The sequence below is a fragment of the Dermochelys coriacea genome, chromosome 7, assembly GCF_009764565.3.
Source record: "Dermochelys coriacea isolate rDerCor1 chromosome 7, rDerCor1.pri.v4, whole genome shotgun sequence".
NCBI classification, from domain to species: Eukaryota; Metazoa; Chordata; order Testudines; family Dermochelyidae; genus Dermochelys; species Dermochelys coriacea.
The window spans coordinates 73,284,372-73,309,325 of NC_050074.1; the positions used below are offsets into that span (position 1 = coordinate 73,284,372).

The 24,954-nt window shown below is 42.2% G+C and overlaps 1 protein-coding gene across 2 annotated transcripts in view; it reads right to left on the reverse strand.

The window, feature by feature from the left end:
• The window catches only part of LDB3 (LIM domain binding 3), a 200,262-nt gene that overhangs the window by 78,224 nt on the left and 97,084 nt on the right, over positions 1-24,954 (reverse strand). Inside the window, exons 5-9 of one of the 2 annotated variants that reach the window (XM_043518915.1) lie at positions 19,278-19,684; positions 13,969-14,020; positions 12,359-12,381; positions 7,643-7,846; positions 3,500-3,514 (exon numbers count right to left, since the gene is read on the reverse strand). In XM_043518915.1, the coding sequence (XP_043374850.1) occupies positions 3,500-3,514; positions 7,643-7,846; positions 12,359-12,381; positions 13,969-14,020; positions 19,278-19,684 (701 nt within the window). The remainder of the gene's footprint in view (positions 1-3,499; positions 3,515-7,642; positions 7,847-12,358; positions 12,382-13,968; positions 14,021-19,277; positions 19,685-24,954) is intronic. The other variant, XM_043518916.1, reaches the window with a different exon arrangement.

Sequence of the window (24,954 nt, forward strand, 5' to 3'; positions counted from 1 at the left end):
TTGGCCCTTGATGTAAAAATACAGTTGAATTTCTATGAAGGAGTATATTAAATCCATATAAATACTGAATGGATGGCATTTTGATTCCAGTTAATAACAAAAGCAATTACAGAAATTATCAAAGACTTATAAGGAATTGTAAAATAGCCATCCATTTTTGTTTGTTATAAAGAAAATCTAGAGTCTGTTATTGTTGCTTAATTCAGTTTACACACTCAAAGGGTTAATTTCAAGTGCCAGTCTTAGCTGGGTGCAACTCTGCTGAAGTCACTGAAATTATGTCTGCTTACATCTGCAGCAAATCTGGCCAAAAATCCTTAAGGATTCGTAAAAGAGGTTTGACTGAAATGTACATGAAACACATGAGTACATGATCTTATGGGCACCAACTCTTGGTTCTTGATATATTATGAGTTATAATACAATGACAGGAACGATAAAAAAAAGGCACACAGACAGGGCATTCTCACTCTGCTACCTTGACGTCCTGGCATGCGGGTTTGAATAATTCCAGTATAAATAAACTGATTTGGTATGTTTGAATGATTTTCTTACTTCAAACAACATGGGCCTGATGACCTTACTTACCCCAGCTTTAACACCATTGACTGAAATGATTAAATCAGAAATTGGCCCCAGGCACTAAGTTTATATTTTTATTATTATTCATTGCTACACAAGTATACACAGTGCTTCAAGGACTTCACATAGCAGAAATCGCCTACTGTATTATTTCTCAAGCTGAACTTACACTCTTGAGATCTGAAGTTTGCATCTTCTCTTTTACATATATGGGGCCAAATTCTCTGCAGAGAACTGAATCTAAAGGAGGACTAAAGGAGAATGTGGCTACGTGTAAGACTACTACTTATATAGTTATTTTCATATTTAGCAGCAAAATGCTTATTTCAGGCTTGAACAACCAAGGTGATGAATAGCCTCAACTCCACTATAGTAAGCTGGAGTTCAGAATAGTCAACATATCACAGAAGGCACAAGCAGAACCCTGAAGGATCAAGCCAATGATATGATCAAATGAATATAATCCAATCACTGGCCAGGCCTTTACTTTTGAGATGATCTGATCAGAGAGAAGAGTAGAAGGTTTGATTTAATGCCTAAATTTAAAAGCATAGCATATAATCTACTGGGGAGAATCTATCATTCACTAAGTAAGAAGTTCGGAAGGTCATAAAAAGAAAGGTGTGCCAACAGGCTGTAGCACTGAGCAAAGCATATTTAAAGGAGTCAGAGTCATAGAATATTAGGGTTGGAAGGGACCTCAAGAGGTCATCTAGTCTAACCCCCTGCTCAAAGCAGGACCAATCCCCAATTTTTGCCCCTGATCCCTAAATGGCACCCTCAACGATTGAGCTCATAACCCTGAGTTTATCAGGCCAATGCTCAAACCACTGAGCTATCCCTCCCCTCCAAGTCTGAGAACGCACAGGATAGAAGCACTACTCTGATCCAGATTAATATTAGACTGAAGGCTTGTCTACACAGCATGGCAAAGCAGTCTACAGGGGTGTAATTTGTAAAGCACCTAACTGCCCCAAGTGGACCTTGCTGGAGTGCTCTAACGGTATGTCTACACCGCAATTAAAAACCCACAGCTGGCCTGTGCCAGCTGACTTGGGCTTGCAGAACTGTTTAACTGCGCTCAGGTTGGAGCCAGAGATCTAGGACCATCAAGGTGGGAGGGTCCCAGAGCTCGGGCTGCAGCTGAACAGCTACACCACAATTAAACAGACCCTTAGCCCGAGTCAGCTGGCATGGGCCAGCCACAGGTGTCTAATTGCAGCGCAGACATACCCTAAGTCTGCATCTACAATATGATATGTCTACAATTCAATACAATACATTATGTGTACACATACTTGCACTCTGTATCATAGAGCTAGCACAAGTATAAACAGCAGTGTAGCTGTGGTAGCGCAGCTAATGGCAGTGAAGACACAGCTTAGCCACACAGAGTATGTACCCACTGGTTTCAGGTAGATTTGTACTTGGCATAAGAACATAAGATTGGTCATACTGGGTCAGAACAAAGATCCATCCAGCCCAGTACCCTGTCTACCAACAGTGGCCAATGCCAGATGTCCCAGAGGGAGTGAACCTAACAGGTAATGATCTAGTGATCTCACTCCTGCCATCCATCTCCACCCTCTGACAAACAGGCTAGGGACACCATTCCTTACCCATCCTGGCTAATAGCCATTAATTGACTTAACCTCCATGAATGTATCCAGTTCTCTTTTAAACCCTGTTATAGTCTTATAGCTAAACTGTGCCTCTGTTGATGCTGCCACCCCTACTACCGTGGCTACGCTAATTGATATGAGCTAGTGCATGTATGTGCACAAAAGTAGGGGAATAATCATGTCTAGCTTGTAGTGTAGATGTAACTTAAAAGGTACCTATTTCGTGTTAACATAGGATTGAAAGAGGATCATGTTAACACAAACTAGGTACCTTTAGAGCATGCCAGAAAGGTCTCTACAGGGCAGTTAGAGCACAATATGTTAGAATGCTTTATAAATCACACCCCCATAGAGCACTTTGCCATGCAGTGTAGACAAGCCCTCAGAAATCACTCTCCAAAGATGAAGGAAATGCTTCAGTACTAGTTCATATAGTGTAGCTTCCAGATTAGCTTTCTACTTGAGGTTACAGAGGAAGATTATTTCATGGGCATATTTCCAAAAAGTAACAGTTCACTAAAACTGCCTGATACACAAAAATAAATGTCAGTAACTATTTAATTTCTAAAATTTAAAATTTCATATATAAAATGAAAAAAATTGGAACAAAGCTTCTTTTTATGTCAACTGGCATAGCTCCACTGACTTCACTGGTGCTATGTCTTATGTAAAACAACAGAAGGGCTGACTCCTGGTTTTTATCTAGATGTTTATTTCCTTTTGTTTCCTTTCCAGTTAAACAGTTATATTTACTTTCATTCTAGTGTTCATCATTTGGACCCTTTATCATTATTCAGACTGACCATGTCAGAATTCTCTAACACTAAGGAATATTTAAATAAGTACATCCTTTTCCCCTCCCATTAAAAATACATTGAATTCCCATCTCCCTCTGCACTTAGTGGAATTCCCTCATTTCATCTGGGATTTTCTGGAAGGGGCAGTCTCTCCTTTCTGTGAGGCATCAGGGACTGGCCTCATATAGGAGAAGCATGCTGGACCAGTGGTCTGATCCAATATGGCAAATTCTTTGTTCTGAACTGCATTTGACAGATCTCATTTAAGTGTCTTCTATGAAATTACCAGGACTTCACAAGCTCAACAGTGAAACTTTATAACTATGAGACCATCTAAATGGCAGTTTAAAAGTTATATGATTTGTATTGTATGACTTTACATATACAATAAAATGCCTCTAAAATCCAGATATATGAAAGAAGTGAACCTTTTTAAAAGAACACACATACACTGTACTTTCATTGTGTTTTGCTAGTTGGAAATATGGATCTACTTACGCCAGTGGAGATTCACTGTGAGTCATATGGTCAAAACCCAACAAAAGGCATTGTGTGGGATCCATCATTATGGAGCATTGGGATGTGCACAACAGAGTAATGTTAGTATCAGAAATTAGTGAAGAAAAGAATTGAATAAAGAGAAAAGAAAAGAAATGATCAATAAAAGGGAGCACAAAGAGATACATAAAAATGTTAGCACTTTGCATAAGCTCACAGGTTGTGAATGGCAAACCGCGGCCACTGGGAGCTGAGAGCCTCTGTGCCTACAGACGCCCCAAGTAAACAAAACGTCCCGACCCGCCAGCAGCTTACCCTGACTGAACAATAACTGAACAAATATGTATTTCAAAATTTCAAAATTACAATCACTTTCAAAATTACACTTTCAAAATTACAGTCACTGCAAGCCACTTCCCGCAGCTCCCATTGGTTGGGAACGGCGAACCGTGGTCACAGGGAACTGAGGGGCTCCATGCCTGCAGACGCTCCAGGTAAACAAAACGACAGTGTATTAGATATTCAATTCAATGATTTCTTAGAGTTTAAAATCATCAAATTTTATTATTATAAGCCAAACCCTGCTCTTCGATGTGTCACTTTTTTACCAAAAATATTCGGCTTCTGAATGAGTATATACGGTAATTACAGCATATATTAGGCTGTACTTTGCAGTCCTTGCTGAGTCAAGACTTGAAACTGCACGAATGAGGACTGCCAGATCAGGCCCATGGAGAATATGCTTTAGGAGTTTTTTTCACAATATCAGGGTGAACCACCTGTCCATTATATTAAAGACCAAGAGCTTGTCAACTGACTATTGGCAATTTACAGCTGATTTTGAGTGATGGCTACAAACAACATTTCTTAAACCAGAAAATGTTATATTACATTTTCCCTAAAAATGGCAAAAGAGGTTTATTAAAAAAATCTAGCTCAATCTGGAATTCATATTTTTTACAGGACAAATCTAAGAAGTTATTTTCTTTTAAATTATTTTGAGTTCAGTCTGAAATAAGAACTATGTTTAGGAAAAAATGGCATTTCCCTCATAAGATAATTTAGAATTCTGAGGTTGATAGAAACATAAATTAGATGAAAACAGAATTATTAAGTGCTATTGACAGAGCTAAGGATTCTGAAACAGCACCCAGGGTCCTTGATTACACTATATTTAATCTAGTTGTATAACATTTTTGAATAACATACATGCATTTTAGGCTCTTCATATTGGATTCAATTTCAGTCTTTTTAGAGAGCCTGTTTATATATTTGCTTTACTGGTTGTCACACACCATCATGAACCTTCTCATTGCTGAAAAGCAGTTATACTCAGTGATGAGCTGGAGCCAGTTCGCACCAGTTCGCTAGAACTGGTTGTTAAATTTAGAAGCCCTTTTAGAACCGGTTGTTCCGCGAGGGAGAACCGGTTCTAAAAGGGCTTCTAAATTTAACTGGCCAAAAGTGGCGCCTTAGGTGCTGACTCCATGGGTGCTCCAGCCCTGGTGCACCCAAGGGGAAAATTTGGTGGGTGCAGAGCAGGTCCCCTACGGCAGGTCCCCGCCCCACCCCGGCCCCAGCTCACTTCCGCTCCGCCTCTGCCTCCTCCCCTGAATGCGCCGCCCCACTCTGCTTTTCCGCACCCCCCAGGCTTCCCATGAATCAGCTGTTAAGAGGAGGCTGCGGCTTCCTGCTCAGGCCCAGGGAGGCGGAGGTGAGCTGGGGCGGGGGGGCACGAGGAGGGCCGCCCATGCTGCAGCAAGTAACCCGGGGGGGGGCATGCAGGGGAACCGCTCCCCGCGCCAGCTCACCTCCGCCACCCTCGGCCTGAGGGGGAAGCTGCCGCCTGCTTCTCAGCCCTCTCCGGCTTCCTGCTGAACAGCTGATTCGTGGGAAGCCGGGGGAGAGGGGCAGAGAAGCAGAGCGGGGCGGTGCGTTCAGGCGGAGGCATAAGCAAAGGTGAGGTGAGCTGGGGCCGGGCGCAGAGCCGGGAGCTGCCGGTGGGTGCTCTGCACCCACCAAATTTTCCCCTTGGGTGCTCCAGCCCCAGAGCACCCAGGGAGTCGGCGCCTAAGGCACCACTTTTGATGTGATCAGTGAGGGAGTGGCCTCTCCCCCCTCAGCTAGACTCCCCCGCCCCAGGAGCCAGAGGGACCTGCTGGATGCTTCCTGGGAGCTGCCCCAGGTAAGCACCTCCGGGACTGCCCACCTCGCCCCTGGCAGGTGCCTCTGGCTCTTAGGGTGGGGTGGGCACCCACTACCATGGCCCATGAGACCCTCCTGCCCAGTTCTGGGGGCAGTCAGGGGACATGGGAGGGGGGTGGATGGGGCAGTAGTCCCGGGGTGTGGGGGTGGGCAATGACCCCCTCGTGGGGTGAAGAGGGAACCCATTGTTAAGATTTTGGCAGCTCATCACTGGTTATACTGTGCAGCACTGCAAAAGTGAAAAATGTGTATTTGGATCAACAGAGTATCTTGTCTGTCTTCCCCACTTTCTTTATACACAAACCACTATCTGTCTGCTAAAGACAACAAAAGAGAGGGGTCATAATCACCCCACTCTGGTTTAAATAAGCAGTTGGGAGAAATTATTACTTTTTAGTGATGCACACAGTATGCAGAAACATCATTTTTAGCTTAAATATCTTCTCAACTGGGAAATATACAAGCTCCTGTTTATCCTAAGTTAGAGGTTTCAGTTAAACAGCAGTTGTTAAATATAAATCCCAAGAGGAATAACATAACATAGGGCTTCATTTTGAAAAACATCAAACAATAACCAATAATAAATATGCATCTTACATTCTTTTTATACCAATGACAAATGCGCCTCCATTTTCCATGCCCGTTTTGCTATGTAATCAATGCAGTTATTAGACTGAAAGTATGGTTGTTATAACAGGCATTATTAAGACAATAACTATCCATATTTCCAATTCTACAAGCCTTTTCTCCAGGTGAAATGTACCAAGTTGCTCTTTATTAACATGCTGATAGCAATATTCTACTTGAGTAACTGCAGCCCTTATGCTTTAGCAGCAATCTGTTTCTCTGAGCTTGATGATGGATATAATAAAAAAATTAAACAAAACCCATGATCTGCTGTCACTTATACCAATGTAAAACCAGGAGAACTTTACTGAAGTCAGTGGAATTACTCTGGATTTACGCCCAAGTGGCTGGAAGCAATATTCAAACCAAGGAGATTAACTTAACAGTTTGCACATCACCTTTTAAAAAGTGCTGCCCATTTTCTTACTAATAATATTTTTCATCTCCATTTTTGTAATACCATTTTAGAAGCTTAAAAAAATTTCTTTCCGTATCAAGTTTGCATACTTTCCAGTTTCTCAATACTAAAAAGTAAAGTATATTTAGTTTCCATTCCATGTGTGGAACCCACAACCATATCAGGAGTGAAATGAATGGACAGGCTAAGGGCAAGATACACCCCCAGTAATTTTTAACAATTTTTTCATAGGTCAAAACTGGGACTTAACTTACCTGACAAAGCATCTCTCACCAAGGTTAACCATGGAACAGATTGAGAGAGTCAAAATGACTTTCCTTTTTTGCTTCAAGTACCATATATAAACTGGCCTGATTCCACCACCATTACGCTCATTGAACATTGCCTTAGTCTGTGAGTAGTCTCATTTACCTAGTGTGAGTAACAGTAGCATAATCTGGCCTGATGTGAAAAAGCCACCCAAATAATGGGGGTATTTGGAAATAGCTAGTAGCAGGATTTTTTGGGTTTGTTTTTTTATGACTACAGCTCATCCCTCACCTCAGAATGTCTTCTGCTACCAAGGAAGAATCATTTAGTTTTAGAGACAGAAACCTCTCTATATAACCATGTTCTATTTCTCCAAGTCATTAGAGCTTCCAAATCTAGGACGAATACTGAAAAAGGAATTTTTCTACTCTAAGCACCCCCTCCTCCTTTTATCTTTCAAAAGATGTGAATTCCACCTCATAATATTTAAAGAAAACACCAATCTGTATTTTTCAGGTCAGTGCATAAAGCTACTTCCTCCTTCCCCCAAAAATCCAAACAAATAAGCAAGGGGGGAAAAGAATGAGAGGAAGGATTCATATATCATGCAGAGAGGTGCCATTTTACACAAGAAAAAACCTTACCCAGCAAGTTCACCACCTTGGGCCTGTGCCTGGCCTGCGATGGCATCCATGATAGCATCCTGGGAATACATGCTGATTGGGGTGTTATACTGGGCATGAATTATAGTGGCCTTGCCACCTGGGCCTTTCACCTCAATGGGCTTGTGTGTAGACAGGGCAGAGTCCTTCAGGACATTAGGGTTGAAGCGTTCCACATACTCAGTGCTGGGGTTATACGAGAGTGAGGTTTGGAGAAGAGACAAGGGGAGAAAGAAAAGAAAATAAGGACAAACAGGTGATAATTATAAAAAGAAAAAAGTCGCAGCAGAGGAATGCATGCATGTGCCTAAAACATCTCACCACAAAAGCATCTGTTCAGACTGCTGGAGAGAAAGAACACACAACGTAATGGATAACATAACGAAGAAAGTGGTCAGGGGCTAGACTATAGAATGAGGTTTTTGTGTTGGCTGATCGTTTTCTAAACTTGAGACAGTTGCAGCCACAAAATAAAAATTATGATAAATATAGCTGTTATACATACATACGTAGGTACATATATGTCTATACACCCAAAGAAGTCCCCATATATTCCTTCAATCTTTTTAGAAAGATCTTCAAAAGGTATGAAAAAGTTTAATGAGTTGAAATAAACATCTGCTTCTCTCTTATGCAGAATTACATTTTTTTCTATATGGATAATTCATCACGGTGATATTTAGTATTCATACTTTTCATCTTGACAGCCCTTTGCAGATATTAATAATTTAATCCTTAGAGCACCTCTGTGAGGAAATGTGGAGGTTACCAAAATATGTAACCACTCCAGGATAAATTTATTGCAAGGTCAGTCCTAAATCTGTCTACATCACAGACCATAGGACAATTGGACTCATTATCCTGAGATAGTTGCCTATTGTGACCTCCATGTGGGTAAGGATTTTTATTAGGGAAAATGGGGCACAGGCAGTTTAAGTGACACACCCAAAATCATGGAGGGAATCAGTGTCAGAGCTAGGATATGAACACCAAGGTTCCTCACTGTCAATCTTAAACTTAGATCATTAGGCCATGTCTCTCAGCATCTTGGTAGACAGTAACAACAGGGAGTCCAGTGGTACCTTAAAGACTAACAGATTTATTTGGACATAAGCTTTCATGGGTAAAATACCACTTCTTCAGATGCAACTGAAGAAGTGGTATTTTACCCATGAAAGCTTATGTCCAAATAAATCTGTTAGTCTTTAAGGTGCCACCAGACTCCTTGTTGTTTTTGTGGATACAGACTAACACGGCTACCCCGAAACTTGGTAGACAGTGTTATACTAGGTTTCAGAGTAGCAGCCGTGTTAGTCTGTATTCGCAAAAAGAAAAGGAGTACTTGTGGCACCTTAGAGACTAACAAATTTATTAGAGCATAAGCTTTCGTGAGCTATACTATACTCCTAGAGTTTAGTTTAAGTTTTTCCAAGTAACATTTTAAATCGGCTCTTCAGTCATTTAATTAACTGCTCTTGGCTACCATATGAGATACCAGTGTTAAATTCTCATCTGTCACCCTCACCTCCTCCCTCAGCCCACCAAGAAAAGAAAGTGTTTTGGGTGCTTCAGATACTATATGCTCATCCCTGAATGGGAGGGATTGCTTCACAGTGCTCAGCAGTAACTCTTCCAGTTTACTGAGCAACAATGAAGAAAAGGAATCTGCAATTTTCATGGCAGGTCAGAAGGATGGGGCAACAGTATGGGGGCTTTTAGAATGTTTGTTAATAGAAGATGCCTCCTCAGTCATTAAAGGAGAGAGAAGAAAATCAAGGGGGTGAAAAACTCTTCACACAAGTTGTGAAGACTCCAAGCAGACAACTGACTTGAGACTTGCGCCGATTATCATAGGTGATCTGCTCTCCCAGGCAATAGATTCCAACTCCTGTAATAGCCTTTTGTTTGGTGAGATGCCTTTACTGAGGCCAACAGGAGAGATACAGTTGTGCATTGTTGCAGGAATATTTGAGAAGAGCACTGATAGTAACATGCAGCAGGGATAGGCGCGTATAATGCACACATATCTTATTGCAAACACAGTCCTGAAATACATGCATTGACATTTTGAAGGAATTAAGAAGCTTCATTATGCATTCGGTAAAAATAAAAAACATGCATTTATTTGAACATTTTCACCATTTTAAATGTCTCTTAATTAACATGTTTAATAACCACGATATCATTATTCTATTGATACCATCTTGTAGAGCAGAGGTGGGCAAACTATGGCCCAGGGGACCCTCCTACCCGGCCCCTGAGCTCCTGGCCCAGGAGGCTAGCCCCCAGCCCCTCATCTGCAGTTCCCCCTCCCCTGCAGCCTCAGTTCACCACACCGTTGGCGCAATGCTCTGGGTGACAGCGCAGCTGCAGAGCCGCAGCCTGACCCAGTGCTCTGTGCTGCGCAGTGGATTGGCTGGCTCCAGCCGGGCGGCACAGCTGTCCTGGTGCTCAGGGTGGTGCGGCTGTAGCACCGCCAGCCACTGGTGCTCCAGGCAGTGCGGTAAGGGGACAGGGAGGGTTGACTAGAGGGCAGGGGAGTTCAGGGGAGTTCAGGGTGGTGGTCAGAGGGTGGGGATGTGGATAGGGGTCGGGGCAGTCAGAGGACAGGGAACAGGGGGGTTGAATGGGGGCATGGGTCCCGGGGGGGCAGTCAGGAAGGAGAGGAGGGGTCGGATGGGGCGGCAGGGGGGCAGTCAGGGGTGGGTGGTCCAGGGGTGGTTGGGGGGGAGTGCATGGGGCAGGAGTCCTTGGGGGGGCAGTCAGGGAGTGAGAAGCAGGGGGGTTGGATAGGGGGCGGGGGCTGGGCCACGCTTGGCTGTTTGGGGAGGCACAGCCTCCCATAACCAGCCCTCCATACAATTCTGGAAACCCAATGTGGCCCTCAGGCCAAAAAGTTTGCCCACCCCTGTTGTAGAGTGACTCATAAAGAAAGGGAAATTGCACATTATGCCTACTATTGGCTTCTGAAAATCCCCACGCTTTGCTATAGAGGTGGCTTCTCTTATCCCCACAGTGTATCAAGCCATGGGGAGTAATTAGGAATTCATAGACCCTGGAGATCATTAATTCAGTGCTCTCCCTTTTTTCCATTAATAGGAGAAGGGAAGACTCAGTGAAGGCATCAGTTTACCTAAACTGAAGCTGCTATGTGTATGAAAATATAGTCCTAGGCAATTGGCTTCAACAAATCAATCCAAAAAAGGGCTAGAGATCTCAGGGATGCTTAGGCTCACACAAAAATTACTGATTTCCGTGTTGGAATGTGGAATTGAAGCAATTTCACTGCTCTCTTAACAGGATGGGGTCAAACCTACAGTTCTTAGCAAGGCAAAACTTCAATTGAAATCAATAGGCATTTCCACAGACAGAACCAGAAAAGGTCTCTTTCAACTGCAGAGTTTCTACTGCAGTGTCTTGTTGGGAGGGGAGGAAATGTTAATGTCAATACAGGATGCTCACTGCAGGACCCTTTGGCAGAGGTGAGGAGCCAATTCTAGCAGGAGCAAGAGACTAAGAGCTACACATCTGGGGTCTCTGCAAAAGATAATACTGACAGGCATTCTGCAGGTGTGCAAAATTAATACAGCTTGGTAGCAGAACTCTGGAAGTATGCAGGAAATGTAACAGAAGAGTGTTAGATAAAATAGAGCCCCATACTTTGATTTCTGATACATTGGCCCTACAACTCCAGGGAAATATTCAGTCCTAGTGTAAGTGGGCAAAGGCTCCTCTTACTTCAATGGAAGTTGTATCCATTTGTTCCAAGCTACATCAATGGCTTAATGTGGTCACCACACACTGCCAAATCAGTGTAAATTACACTTATGTTGCTCATCCTCTAAACGCCAATTCAAGTTGAACTACTCTGTCATTTCCACCCATCCTCTTATCAGTTAAACTTGACAGTTAACTTGCTTCGTCATTTACTTCGCTGTTGAATTTAGCCCAATCTTGAGTTCCCATCAGTTTCTGGACTTCAAGAATGTTGCATGGGCAAGAGCAACTTCCAATCCAGAGAGGTCAAGCAGGAATTCAGAAGGGATCTTTCTGCTCTCTCCTCAGAATTGAAGGTCAAAGTTGAAGGGGAGTTGGGGGAATTTCCCTGCCCAAAAACAGATCCTCAAGACCATACTAACTCCTTATTCAGGCAACATTTCCTCTGAAGAAAAGTACTTCTTAGATATTTAAAACCTAAGAACTAAACGTTGAAGTCAACGGGAATTTGGCTGGAATTGGACTTCAAGATTTGGATCTATCTCCTGACACTAAAAACACATTGGTAATTATATAATAAAAAGTCTGTACCCAAAGCCCACAAAATCCCAGGGGCATGAAGACTATTGGAAGAATTAAGAAGAAATGCATGTATGACTCCAGGGAATTAAAAAGATCTGAAAAGCTCTTCAAGAGTTGAGCAAGTTCCAATACAAGTTTCAAAAGTTGCAAAAGTTCAAAAGTTGCAAAATTAGGATATCAACATGAAATTCTAAACAAGCAGGAGAGTTTCAGAAATATTGTTAGATTAGAACCACCTCTGGAAATAGTAGCCATGTATGATGCCTGCCGCACCAATCTGGTCTTTTTCAATGCTTTCACCTTGCAAATAGACACAGCAAGAACATATGGGCTCATGCTACCCCAGAAAACAAATCCCCAAACATACAGCATAACACATACACACTATTTGATACTAACTTGGCAGCAGTGTTGGCTATGACCTAGGGAAGAGAGAAAGAACAAACAAACAAAAGGAACAATAGTTTTAGAGTGTCAAGGGCAATATGTATTAACAAGGGTTTATAAAGCTTTATCAAACCATCTACAAAAGGAACAGAAAGAAACAGTATGCCTAAAAAACCACAATGGATTAAGAGAGAGGAAAAATGTAGGGATTATAGTTTATCCACAGATACTTACTAAGGTACTAAGGCATTCTGGCTGATCTTTGACAATATTTTTATTACTATGCATCACTGGAAGTATTGTTATTGAGGGTTACGGAAGGAAGGAAGCAGAACTTTTTGCAGGCAGTATACTCCTTTTGAAATAGCATGAGTGGGAGAGACTGTATCCTCCTCCCCAGACACCAAATATTCATGTATGTAATGACAGTCCCTTCAGCCTGGCCACATATAGCCAATCCAGTGAGCAGGATCTGCTGAAGAATATCCAAAGAAAATATCAACAGATATTTGAAGGGAAAAGCCCCTCTACTTAACACATTACTGACCTGAATCTGATCTCACTTATATTGGTTTTACAGAGGTGTCCCAAAATACAGTCCATCATTTTTACTCTCGTCAGGTCACTCCCAGGCTTTTCCTACTTTAAGTAGTGAAACCCCATGTCCTAGGTCTTTTTGCTAGAGCAGGGGTGGGCAAACTTTTTGGCCCGAGGGCCACATCTGGTATGAGAAAATTGCATGCAGGGTCGTTAATGTAGGGCTGGGGCAGGGGGTTGGGGTGTGGGAGGGAATGTGGGATGTGGTGCTGGCTGCCTCCCGGAGCAGAGCGGTGCCCGTGGCACCACGGGTGTGGCAATCCTGTGGGCCGATCCAAAGCCCTGAGGGGCTGAATCTGGCCCACGGGCCGTAGTTTGCCCACCACTGTGCTAGAGCCTGCTCAGTCCCTAACAGTCTCCAATTTACCATACTCCCAGACCTTCTTGACTGAGGCCTTTCCTGTCCTTGCAAGCCACTCCAAGGCCCTGCTTAGCTGTAGCCTTGGGCTCAGGTCTAGAGCCACAGATTTCTGCTTTGGCTCCAAACCCCCTGGCATCGGGGTCATCCTTGCAGAAGCCTTTTCTATTTCCTGAGCCTTGCACTTCCCTGCAGCCATCCGCTGCCCTTCATAAGAAATTACATGAACCAAACGAGGTGTGCCCTTCTGATAATCACAGTTGGATAGCCCAAAGCCCTCCAGTCCTTTAGGAGCAGCAAGCCACTCTGTTACAAGGCCTGAGCGCATTAACTTTGTAGCATTAATACTGTGTCTTTTTGAGGTCAGTAACAGGATATAATGCAGGAGAAAACAATATTCCTGTAGCATCTTTCTCCATTGCATTAACAATAACTGGTTGTAGCCTGCCCATCAATTGAAAAGCAGCACAACCCAAGGGATCAGAATTTAGGTCTCAGGCAGGCAGAAGCTGGGAGCATGACAGAGGCAAGGAGCTCAGACCCCTGGTAAGGGGAAGCTCCTTATATCCTTCCCCAATGACCTATGCTAATGGATGCAGAGAGCGGTACTGATGGGATCTGATGCTCATTTTCACATAGTCTTTCTCCAAGTGTTGAGAACACACACCTTTGCCCTCCTTCTTGCCCCATCCCTCTGGATCATGAATAGGAGATCATGTCTGTGACCAAGGAAAAAGTGGACAAGATTCCATGCAGAGATAGTCAACAGCATTGTTTTTTAATTGGCTATATAAGACACTTTTGATAGATCTGCGCATCACCATCTTCCCAGTTGCTTCAGCAACATTTCCAGCCTTGGGAGTGAATCTGGATCTCCCTCATAGCAGTGCTGAGCAGCATTACGACTAGATTGACCCACAAGTTAGGTTTGGTTCCCCCTGCTGTCATCTCAGTGACTCTTTGGAGTAGCTGCTTCTTTACATAAGGCTTTTCTGCAGCTCTGTCACCCAAGTTTATTTTTAATTAACAAAAACCAGTGCAGCGAGCCAAAGCTGTGGCATGGGGCTCTGTGCTGTTGCATTTGTCTGGACATACAGTCACAAAATGCCTTTTTTTCCCAGTGTCTGCGCCTCAGATTCTCAGGTTCAAGAATATTCTGCCAGTTCTGTAAACCATGCAATGAGCCAAATATATCTATCTTTTACAGGAATCAGTAGAGATATATTAGGAACAAGTTGTAGCCTGTAAGCAGATCAGTGATTCTATATCCCATTTTAGGTATGTGCCAGACAGCTGAGCAACCGTTTACAGTGAAACATGTGTAATAGTATCATTTTCTGAAGTGAACTCTGATGGCTATTCTAATTCTCTCAACCATGTTTGTGCACAGAAAACAATGTTTTTAAGGTAGAACTGGAGTTTGTAAAAATACCTTTTAAAAGAGAGAGCAACCAATTCTTTGATGGTGGAGTATGAAGAACATGCACATGTAAACTATATGTTTCATAGACAGAAAAAATACTGTGCACACATGAGTCTTCTGAGAAGTGGTCAATAGCCTCAAATCTCCACAAAGATTTTTCAGACCTAAACAGATTAACACAGCTCCCTCCAGCTACAGCAAAGCTTAGCCGCTCTTGATATGCTGGCTTGAGATGATACAATTTTCTCCAGCTCAGTTCCACACATCATTTTAGTTTATTTCTAAACATGGGCAGGTACCGAAATATGCAACCCGCTCACTCATAGATGCCACAGAGTAACCAACTGGTAATCCTACCCCCCTGACACACAGAAGCATGCGGGACAGATATTTACTACCCTAGCCAAAGACGTGCAGAATAACACAGGCTGGAATGAGTATCCATACATGAGAATCTATGACTCATTCTCAATCTGTGTTAATGTTCCCCATTGCAGAACCTTTACTCCATTAAGATCTGCTGCTGATAATGTAATACGCATTCCTGCAAAAAATGGTCACCCTTGCCTTGTGATAAGCCCTTAATTCCAGAAGTCCATAAGAGGAGTAAGGGACTGGGAACTCAGTAAGAGACAGAGAAATCATTCCAATCTTCCTTTGCGCAAAATTTTAACAAGGGGCTCCCAAGAGTCCATTCTCATGTATGGATACTCATTCCAGCACATCACTGAATTTGTTCAGATTTTTCACAGGATACAAGTTAAAAAAAATCCCAAACATTTAAATATAAAATACACCTGGGATCTACCTGCCTGTGTAGGTTCTTATACAGTATCACTTATAGACTAGTACCAATCAGAGTCAGAGATGACCTTGCAGAGCCTGTTTTGCTTATGCACATGTACTGCTTTTTATGAATATACAAACCCAGAAAAACAGAAAATCATGGATAACATAAGCACTAAACCTCTAGCACAGGGGCGGGCAAACTTTTTGGCCTGAGGGCCATATCGGGTTTCTGAAATTGTATGGAGGGCTGATAGGGGAGGCTGTGCCTCCTCAAACAGCCAGGCATGGCCCGGCCCCCGCTCCCGCCCCCAATCCGACCCTTTCTGCTTCTCACCCCGTGACGGCTCCCCCCGGGACTCCAGCCCCATCTAACCCCCGCTGTTCCCTGTCCCCTGATGGCCCGCCCAGGACTCCTGCCCCATCCACCTCTCTCTTTCCCCTGACCGCCCCCAGGTCTCCCAACAACCCCTCCTCTCATTCCTGACTGCCCCCCCGGGACCCCTGCCCCATCCAACCACCCCTTCTCCCTGACCATCCCTGGAACCCCATCCCCTGACTGCCCCCCGCCGCTCCATCCAATCCCCTGCCCTCCTTCCTGACTGCCCCCCGGGTCCCCTGTTCCCCGCCCTCTGACCATCCCAACCCTTATCCACACCCCCACCCTCTGACCACCACCCTGAACTCCCCTGCCCTCTATCCATCCCCTCACCAAGCTGCCTGGAGCACCGGTGGCTGGCAGCACTACAGCCGCACCACCCAGAGCACCAGGACAGGCAGCTGTGCCGCCCGACTGGAGCCAGCCATGCCACCGTGCAGCACAGAGCACCGGGTCAGGCTGCTGCTCTGCAGCTGCACTGCCACCCAGAGCATTGCACTGGTGGCGCAGTGAGCTGAGGCTGTGGGGGAGGAGGAACCGCAGGTGAGGGGCTGGGGACTAGCCTCCTGGGCCAGGAGCTCAGGGGCCAGGCAGGAGGGTCCCGCAGGCCAGATGTGGCCCGCGGGCCGTAATTTGCCCATCTCTGCTCTAGCAGATCCCAAGAAAGCTAGTATTTCTTTTTAGATTGCAGTCCACAGGGCTTCTCACTTCATGGATAATATACAAGTGGGAATGGGGGCCCAGGAATACTGAATCTTCACAGCATGCTACCATTACAAAGACACTTGAGCTGAGTAATTTCAGGCTGTTTGTACTTTGCTGAGTGCTTAACACCTATCAAAACAGCTCTTTCTTTCCCAGGGACGGGTCCATTAACTGTACATGATTTTTCCTATTGACCCATTTGTTTATATGTAAAACAAGGAGGCAGAATTGGCTATACTTTATGAATATGTTACAGCTACTCATACAAAAGCACCCCAAAACCATATTCAAATTCAGAATGAAATCTCAGGTGAGGGTACCATGATAAAAGCTTTAGCTTTGTTATTGGGAGTCTTAAACTTAAACTTGGAAAGATTCAATTTTTATTAGTAAATGTCAGTAAGCTTTGATGTACACACACACCCTGATGAAAAAAATATTTCCATTAGCAATAATCCAAGTTTACAGCTTGGCAATGTAAGAAAGAAAAGTGTTCCTTGAGAACTTATTAGAGTTTGATTTAAGGATATTTCCGTTGTATATTTTGACACGTGATGTTGACAATTTTTCTTTTAAAGGTTATAAGGCTTTAAATTTTTGAATCTCAATGCCTACAGTCATTAAATAAGTATTGTCTGACACCCCGCCCCAATTTACTGCAATATAAAATTGAAAAAAAATTAAAATGCTTAAAAATATCAATATTATCCATCCAAATTATAAAAAAAAAAATCGAATTCTGCCAAGCCTACTTATGGTATGTCTCAGTATATTACCAGCAGGCCACAGATATGCATAAATTATTTTGTGACAGTGCTTGTGCATATACGTGGGAAGAAGTGGCACATATAGAAAGGCAGTGCTATGAGGTAGGGGGTTTATTGTGGAGCTGGTTCAGTGTCCATATTTTGTTTGCCTCCTTAAGCACAAATGCTTCTATTATGTAGCCTGATCCAATGCCTACTGAAATCAATGGAAAGGCTCCTATATCTTGAGGATGCAAGAAGGGCTGCATCTGCCACAAATGTCTATAAGTGGCAGATGCAGCCCTATAGTGTGTATTTTTTTGTAATAGTACATAGTAGGAATACTTAGGCAGTTCATCTGTCCAAAATTTACCTGAAGGAAAATACAAGGAGAAACCAGGAGGTTATAATGGTCCCTTCTGACCTTAAAGTCTATGAATTGGAAGTTACCAAGCAATGTGAGGAGGCCAAGACAAGGGAGGTAAAGATGTGCTACCGAGGAGCTGTAAGTGCTAAAGCAGGTAGAGAAATGATATTTTTCCTCATGAAAAATGTAAATGAAAACAAAAGCTTTTTTTGGTCTGTTTCTGTTGAAAAATGTCTTTGAATTTAAGTCTCTTATAACCAAATGTAGATAGCACTTCCGAGTTTACAGCGCTAGGGCTTGATTGTGCTAGTGAGCGCTAGGCTCACTGTCTTGCATCTTGTGTAGTCATTTACACTAACGCAAACTGATGTAAAACACTATCAACTCAGAATAATAGCATTTTACATCCACTTTGCTCTCATGTAAGTGACTATGCAAGGTACTGGGCAAAGGAGAATCAGGCCCCAATTGTATTTTTCTCCTCTTGCTCTCAGCCCCTCATTTTGTATATTATATTGAGCTAACGGAAAGCTTTGGGGACTAAATTGTGTCTCAGGTAAGTTTTCCCTTTACCTACCTGTTACTATACTTCTGCATTGTTATTTGAAATATTATTTTCCTTAAATCAGACCTTAATTATCCAAACAGAAAGGTGGACATGGAATTTATTCAAATAAGAGTGCTGAAAATTCCTTGTTTTTCCTAAAACATATTGGGAAACGTGACTTCATTTAAGATAAAGGTAGCTTTGGGGTAACTGACTTGTAGAGGTTTGTTTGTAAATTAATAAATCATAAATAAAAGTAGGAAGGTTAGAAAGTAACTCTTTCCCATGGCCGTCATTTATTTCAATACTTCTGTAATGTAGTCCAAGCTTGTGGCAAAAATACCTGCTCTACGAATACAGTACAGCATTGAACAACTTCATATTCTGAAGTCAAACACGATGGGATCATCTCTATATCTTACCAGGTGGATAATAACTATTGATTATTTATTTCCACACACAAGTGGAATAGTGCTTAGATTTGAGCTGAAGGATATTCAAACCAAGGGGTCGAACTAATAACAATCCAATCTCGACTTGCACCGGAAAGTGACTACATTGAGGAAGGAGTTATAGAAGTTCACTGCAATAGATTAAGACTGTTATCTTAGCTGCTCCAGCCAATTTTTTTTTAGGAAAGTGTAGTTTCAGATCCCTTTTACAGCAACTTCCATACAGGCCTGTAGCGGATATTCAGGTCAACCAGATTAAGTACAGCAAATTAAATTGGAGAATACCAACATGCTGGTTTAGTCACAGGTACCTTAACCACAGTGTTCTTCCTCATGCCAGGATACCCAGTAGCCAATCTGTAATACAATTCAGGATACCAAAGACCAAGAGTTGTTATGAAATAGTATTATGTGTCCTTTTTGAGGTGGGGAAAGGTTTAATAACTATTTTTCAGGACATCATTAATCATAATTACAAGACAAATTCACAATATAGTAACTGGTTTTATACTTCATTCTTCAGCTAATTATTTACTTATTGAAACATTGAATTAATCACCATGTTACCTACCCTCTCGGAAGTCCACCTTCTGAAGCCCTTCGTTTGAGACTTAATTTATGCATCTCAACCATTTCCTTTAGAGTCTCTGCTGAGTAAAGGCCAATGGGGTTGTTATACTGCCTTGCAGGGCTCAGCTGGTGTTTAGGACTACTGCCATCAGTGAACACAGGGCTTAGTTTTGAACCTAGGTTACTCTTTGCAGGTGAAATGTCAGGAGTCACAGACAGAGAGGCCATGGAAGTTCTAACTGCAGTAGTCTTTAAGAAGGAAGAGCTATTTGAACAGCTGATCTCCTGCTTGCTGAGGTAGCCTGAAAACGTTCCATTGGTGGCTAATATACTACCCAAAGGCCCAGTCGCTGTGCTAGTTAGAGGACTGAAGATTGTTCTGTTGCCACTGACTTCCAAAGCAGAGTCCTGTAGTAGCAAACATGCAGGCCAAGAAAAGAAAAAAAGAGCAATCATAGAAAACATGCAAAAAGAATATGTCTATATCTGTCGCTTTCTGCATATATTCATATACTTGAGACAAATAGATTAGTGGCCAAGATAGCCAGCCTTTTGATAAAACAGAACATTCAGTTGATCTTCTTTCAATAGGGTGGGACAGCACACTCAAGCATTTTTTTTTTTACTTGAAACATACAAGTTAAAATTTAATGTCAAAACAGCATCTGTTATTAGCTGAAGATATAATTAGCTCTCATTTGAAAGACTATATCTTCCATTCATTCCTATGATAATTAAGGAAATCTGAATGGTTTGAGGTCAACCCATTTGAGGCAATAATATACAAGTACAAAAATCTAAGCTATAAGCTAGCAATGTAAGACCTAATGTTTCTGAAATCACAGAATTCAATTTCTCACAAACAGTCCTAAAATTAATGAAGTTTGTATACTGCATTGTTCTCATAGGCTCCAGGTCATGTTAGTAAGGCCATGCAACATGGTTAGCAAGTAGGCTGAAAGAACTCAAGAAGGTGTATTAACCAACAGGTATAGTTTCTCTTTTATGCCTGTGCATAATTTCCATTTAAATGAATGGAAGTTAAACAGGCATAGAGCATGAAATTGCTCCCTAGGAGTATAATTCCACATCTGTGATTTGGATGTTTTTTTCTAGCTAGGACACTATGGAATATTGTCTTTGTGAGGGTCTCAAGAAGCCCATCAGACATATGCAAGAATTCCTGTTGGTGTCTCACATTAGAAGCACATCTTAACTTTCTAAAACTCACTCTAGAAAATAATAGGAAATTATGTGTTTTGTTAAATATAATGTCAATAAATGGTTTCCTACTAATGCTGCAAAGTACAGATTAAATAAGGCTAATACTGAAAACAGGAAATAATGTCATTTTCAGTAACACATTCCACACAAAAAATAATCAGCAGATCATAAAAGAATTAGAACATAAACTACGAAAAGGACAATCTACCTCCTCTCCCTACTCCCTCCCACTCAAAAGTTTTGAGCTGGTGCTTGCTATGATCTAGATCAGCAGTTCTCAAACTGTGGGTCAGGACCACAAAGTGGGTCATGACCCTGAGGTTGCCAGGGATGACTTATATGTGCTGGGGCTTGGGGCCAGAGCCAAAGCCTGAGATCCACCACCCAGGGCCGAAGCTGAAGCCTGAGCCCCACTACCTGGATTGCAGGGCTCAGGTTACAGGCTCCCTGCTGTGGCTGAAGCCCTTGGGCTTCGGCTTTGGCCTCCCCACCCGGTGCAGCGGGGATTGGGCTTTGGCTCAGGCTTCAGTCCTCCCTCCTGGGGTTGTGTAGTAATTTTTGTTGTCAGAAGGGGATTGTGGTGCAATGAAGTTTGAGAACTCTAGATCATTGCCTTGTGCCCCTCAGTGCAAATTAACCCCAGGTGTAACTCCATATAAGTCAGTGGGACGTTGAGGCAGCCAGCATTTCTCAGACATACAGAGTACCGGGCAGGACAGAATCTTTAGATCCAGCTAAATTGCCTATATTTCCATCAAAGTAAATCATTGGCTCACTGTGGTGCATTATAACTAGGATATTGTTTTTTGTATTTTCTTTAAGAAGTCTTTCTTTCTGCTAAAGGGAACGGCTGCAAGAAGATTAAAGATGAAGGATCTTACAGCACAAGAGAAAGATGCTCTGTTTTAACTCTCATGAGCCTTTTAAATTTATGTAGTCTCTTCGTTTTCTCCTTAATTTGAAATAAAATTAAAATTTGATCTAGATCTTAAGAACATGTTTTTCCAATTTGTGTTTGGAAAACCTAATTCGTAAATCCACCACACCAGTGTTCAGCATGTCTTCATATTACCCAACTTTTTGTGACCCTGTTTTGCTATTAAACCAAAGCTAGTTCCAATAAATCCATTCCCTTTTATCTTTTAGTCTTGTCAATACCTCTGCTCAATAGTTCAAACTCTCCTCTTGGAAGGTGTCTTTGTGAGACTTTTTTCTATGTTATGTTTTGGCAGCTCACTTGATAATGGAGTATCCAGGAGCAATCAGCATAATTATTATATATACTACCATAAAACTTGGGAGCCCTAGGCATGGACCAGAACGCAACTGTGCTAGGCACATGGAACAAAAAGTGATTCCAATTTAAGTGCATGTACCTCTTGTAAAATCCTTCTACTATACTTAGATTGTAAGCTTTATTTTTTCCTTCTGTTTGTTATATGATTTGAAAGAAACAGGACCGCAGCAGACATTTTCAGGGATTGTTGTATCTGTTGCACGCCAGTGTAAAGTGTGGCACTAGATAAAGCATTTGGATGAATGGGGAATTTGTGGATTTCTTAGGGTATATGGGATATCAACTTGCAATTTATCCCAGAAGCTTAGAGTCCTGACTTACAGCTAGTTTACATTGACCCTGATTCAGTGCTGTAGAGGGGGCACCTTTTCCCCACCCCTGTGCATGTGGACACATAGAAGCCATAATTAATAACCACATTCTTGGAAGCATAAGATGGAACGCCTGTCTGTGTTCCTGTCAGGACTCACATCCCAGGGGAGCGTATCTAAAAAGGGATGTACCCCATGCAGCAGCAAAGGCCAAGAACACCGCTCCAGACTGGAGTTGAAGGCTAAACCTTTCAAAGGTCTTGAAGGAGCTGCTACTCAGCGCAAGTCCCTCAGTGACCCCTGGTGGCACAGTGCCCCATACTTATAATGGCTTGCAGGGTCATATTTAGACATCTCAAATGTGCAACCCCACTGACTTCTATGGGGTTGCAGAGGGTGTAAGCCTGAGCAGAGTTTGGCCTTCAAACTGAAATTTATAGAGTGGGAAACAATGTCATTGTCAATGAACATTAGTTACTCGCACAGGGTCTAATTATCCACTGTTATGCTGGCTTTCTGGTGTGATGCCATTGAAGCTATGGAAAATGACTATCTTAATAGCATATTTCAAACTACTGCTTTTTACATATTTTGTCCATTTTTTCTGAATGTATTTGTAATTAATCACACACTTCAATCATTATGTTCTGACCTCAAAAAAAGTCTGCAAATAACCATTGGTAATTGCCTATTACAGGCTTCCAAGTATCATTAAACAAATAAAAAACAGGATTTCCACCTAATAGATATATTTTTAAAGAGGGACAAATGCACAATCCTTTCTCAAATAATGAGTTACCAATTACACAGATGCTCTCCTTCTGAAAGCTGTACATCCTGGCAGGATGGAAAAATCAAGGTAAAACAAGTACAACAACAACAACAGAAGGAACAGACAGCATCTGATGGAGCTAGATCTGTAGGCTAACTAGAAAAAAAAATTTTAGAATCAATGAAAATTTAATATAGGACTCCTTCCCCTCACCTCTGATATAGGGAAGGGTACTGTGGGGGGGAAATATTAGGTGCTGGTAGCATGAGCACTAGAAGAGCTTCAATCTTGTGGCAAGAACATACCAATGAAGAAAAAATGTATTGCACTTCTGAAATCTGAATGTCAGGCTTCTAATAATGAACATCTTCTAGCATTATATCTAATGAAATTATAATTAGTCAGCAGTGACTAACATTTCCTTGTTCCCCATCTTCCCCCCATTCCATCTCATCAAATTATCCCTGTGGCTGGAAAAATGAACTAACATTTTCATCTATAAAAGTCTGATGCTACCTTTCTGTTGACCAGAAGAGGAGGCTCTAACACTGGGCATTGGCTTCCTTCCTAGAGAAAGATCCTGTCACCTTGCTGAGATCCCTTGCTACATGGAGAAGTCAGGCAGCTGGATTCTAATTTCCCAGTGTAACGGTGAGATACCACACATCAGTGGATGAGCTTAAAAATGTTTATGTAGAGGAGAACACGGAACATTTGGGTGAAAGAAGTTTATTATGAAACATTAGCTGAGCCCATTCTTTGTTCTCAGTAAAACCTTTTCTTTTACTTTCTAATATTCGTCTAACTTCTCTAAGGACAGAACACTCCCCTTCACTTATGGGGACAGGAAGGGAACCTCAACATGGGCACCACTGGCTTCTAGAGTGGGAAATACCAAAACAGTACGCCAATTTGTCAACTTGCTCCACTTTCATTCTCACCCCAAAGAAGTCTCTTTACGGGCACTGTGTGGTTAGGTATGTGGGAGTGGGGAGCGATGGACCAGGGTGAACAAGAGCTGAATGAACATTAACTTGCATGGATTCATTCCATGGTGTGAACTCTGCTCTAGTACAAAGGTGGGACTCAAGGGGCATCTGGGTATGGTGACCCACAGCAGGGCACTGTGTTAATGCACTATTGAGACTGCACTGTTAAGCACTCAAGTCTGGAAGCATGATAGGTAATGTTAACTCTGACTTTACTGTGCATTGGGCTACAGTCTTTAATTAGAATATTATACCAATTCTTTGCACATCTACAAGAATGATTTCAGTTTTTAGGAACATTAATTAATTAATTTAGCCTTACAACACCCATATTAAGAAGCTAGTTGTTACTATCACCACTTCACTGACAGGTGAACTGAGCCACAGAGAAATTAAGTGACTTATCCAAAGTCACACAAGCAGTCTGTGGCACAGTCAGGAATAGAAGACAGATCTCCTGTTCTGTGCCTTATTCAACAAGACCATCCTTCCTCCAACTATGATTGCTGGTTATTTTAGATACAAGTTCATAGTGTTGTAGAATACACTATTCACAAACACAAGGAGGCTCAGATTCTGACTGGGACTCTGAGAGCTACAGTAATAGACATATTAATTAATAATTTTATAGTGTCTTATTTCATAAATAGTACAGAATGTGATCAGATAGATAAACATTATATCATAATGCCTATATGCAAAAGGATAGAGTTAGGGCTATGTGTTGACCCTTACATTTCATATTTCTTCACTTGTATATGCTTAACTATGAACCCTAATGTTGCATGAACACAGAGCATTTATGAACCTTTAGTTCAATTCTCTGGAAGACTCCCCATCTCTCTTTCCTCCATTTTGAATGGCTTCTAATCACAAATGTTCTCAGTCTTGGATATATCATTCTATTCTTTTAATATTTCATGCCTAGAGCTGTGCAAACAGCTTCATTGAACTCTCAAATGATTAATCTTGTTTTGAATTGTTTGGTAAGCAAAAAGTGTAAACTGTGACCCAAACATTTGTTCCCGGAGCCCAGTTGATCTCACGTATCACACAACATTCATACAAAAAGCATCAGCTCAAAA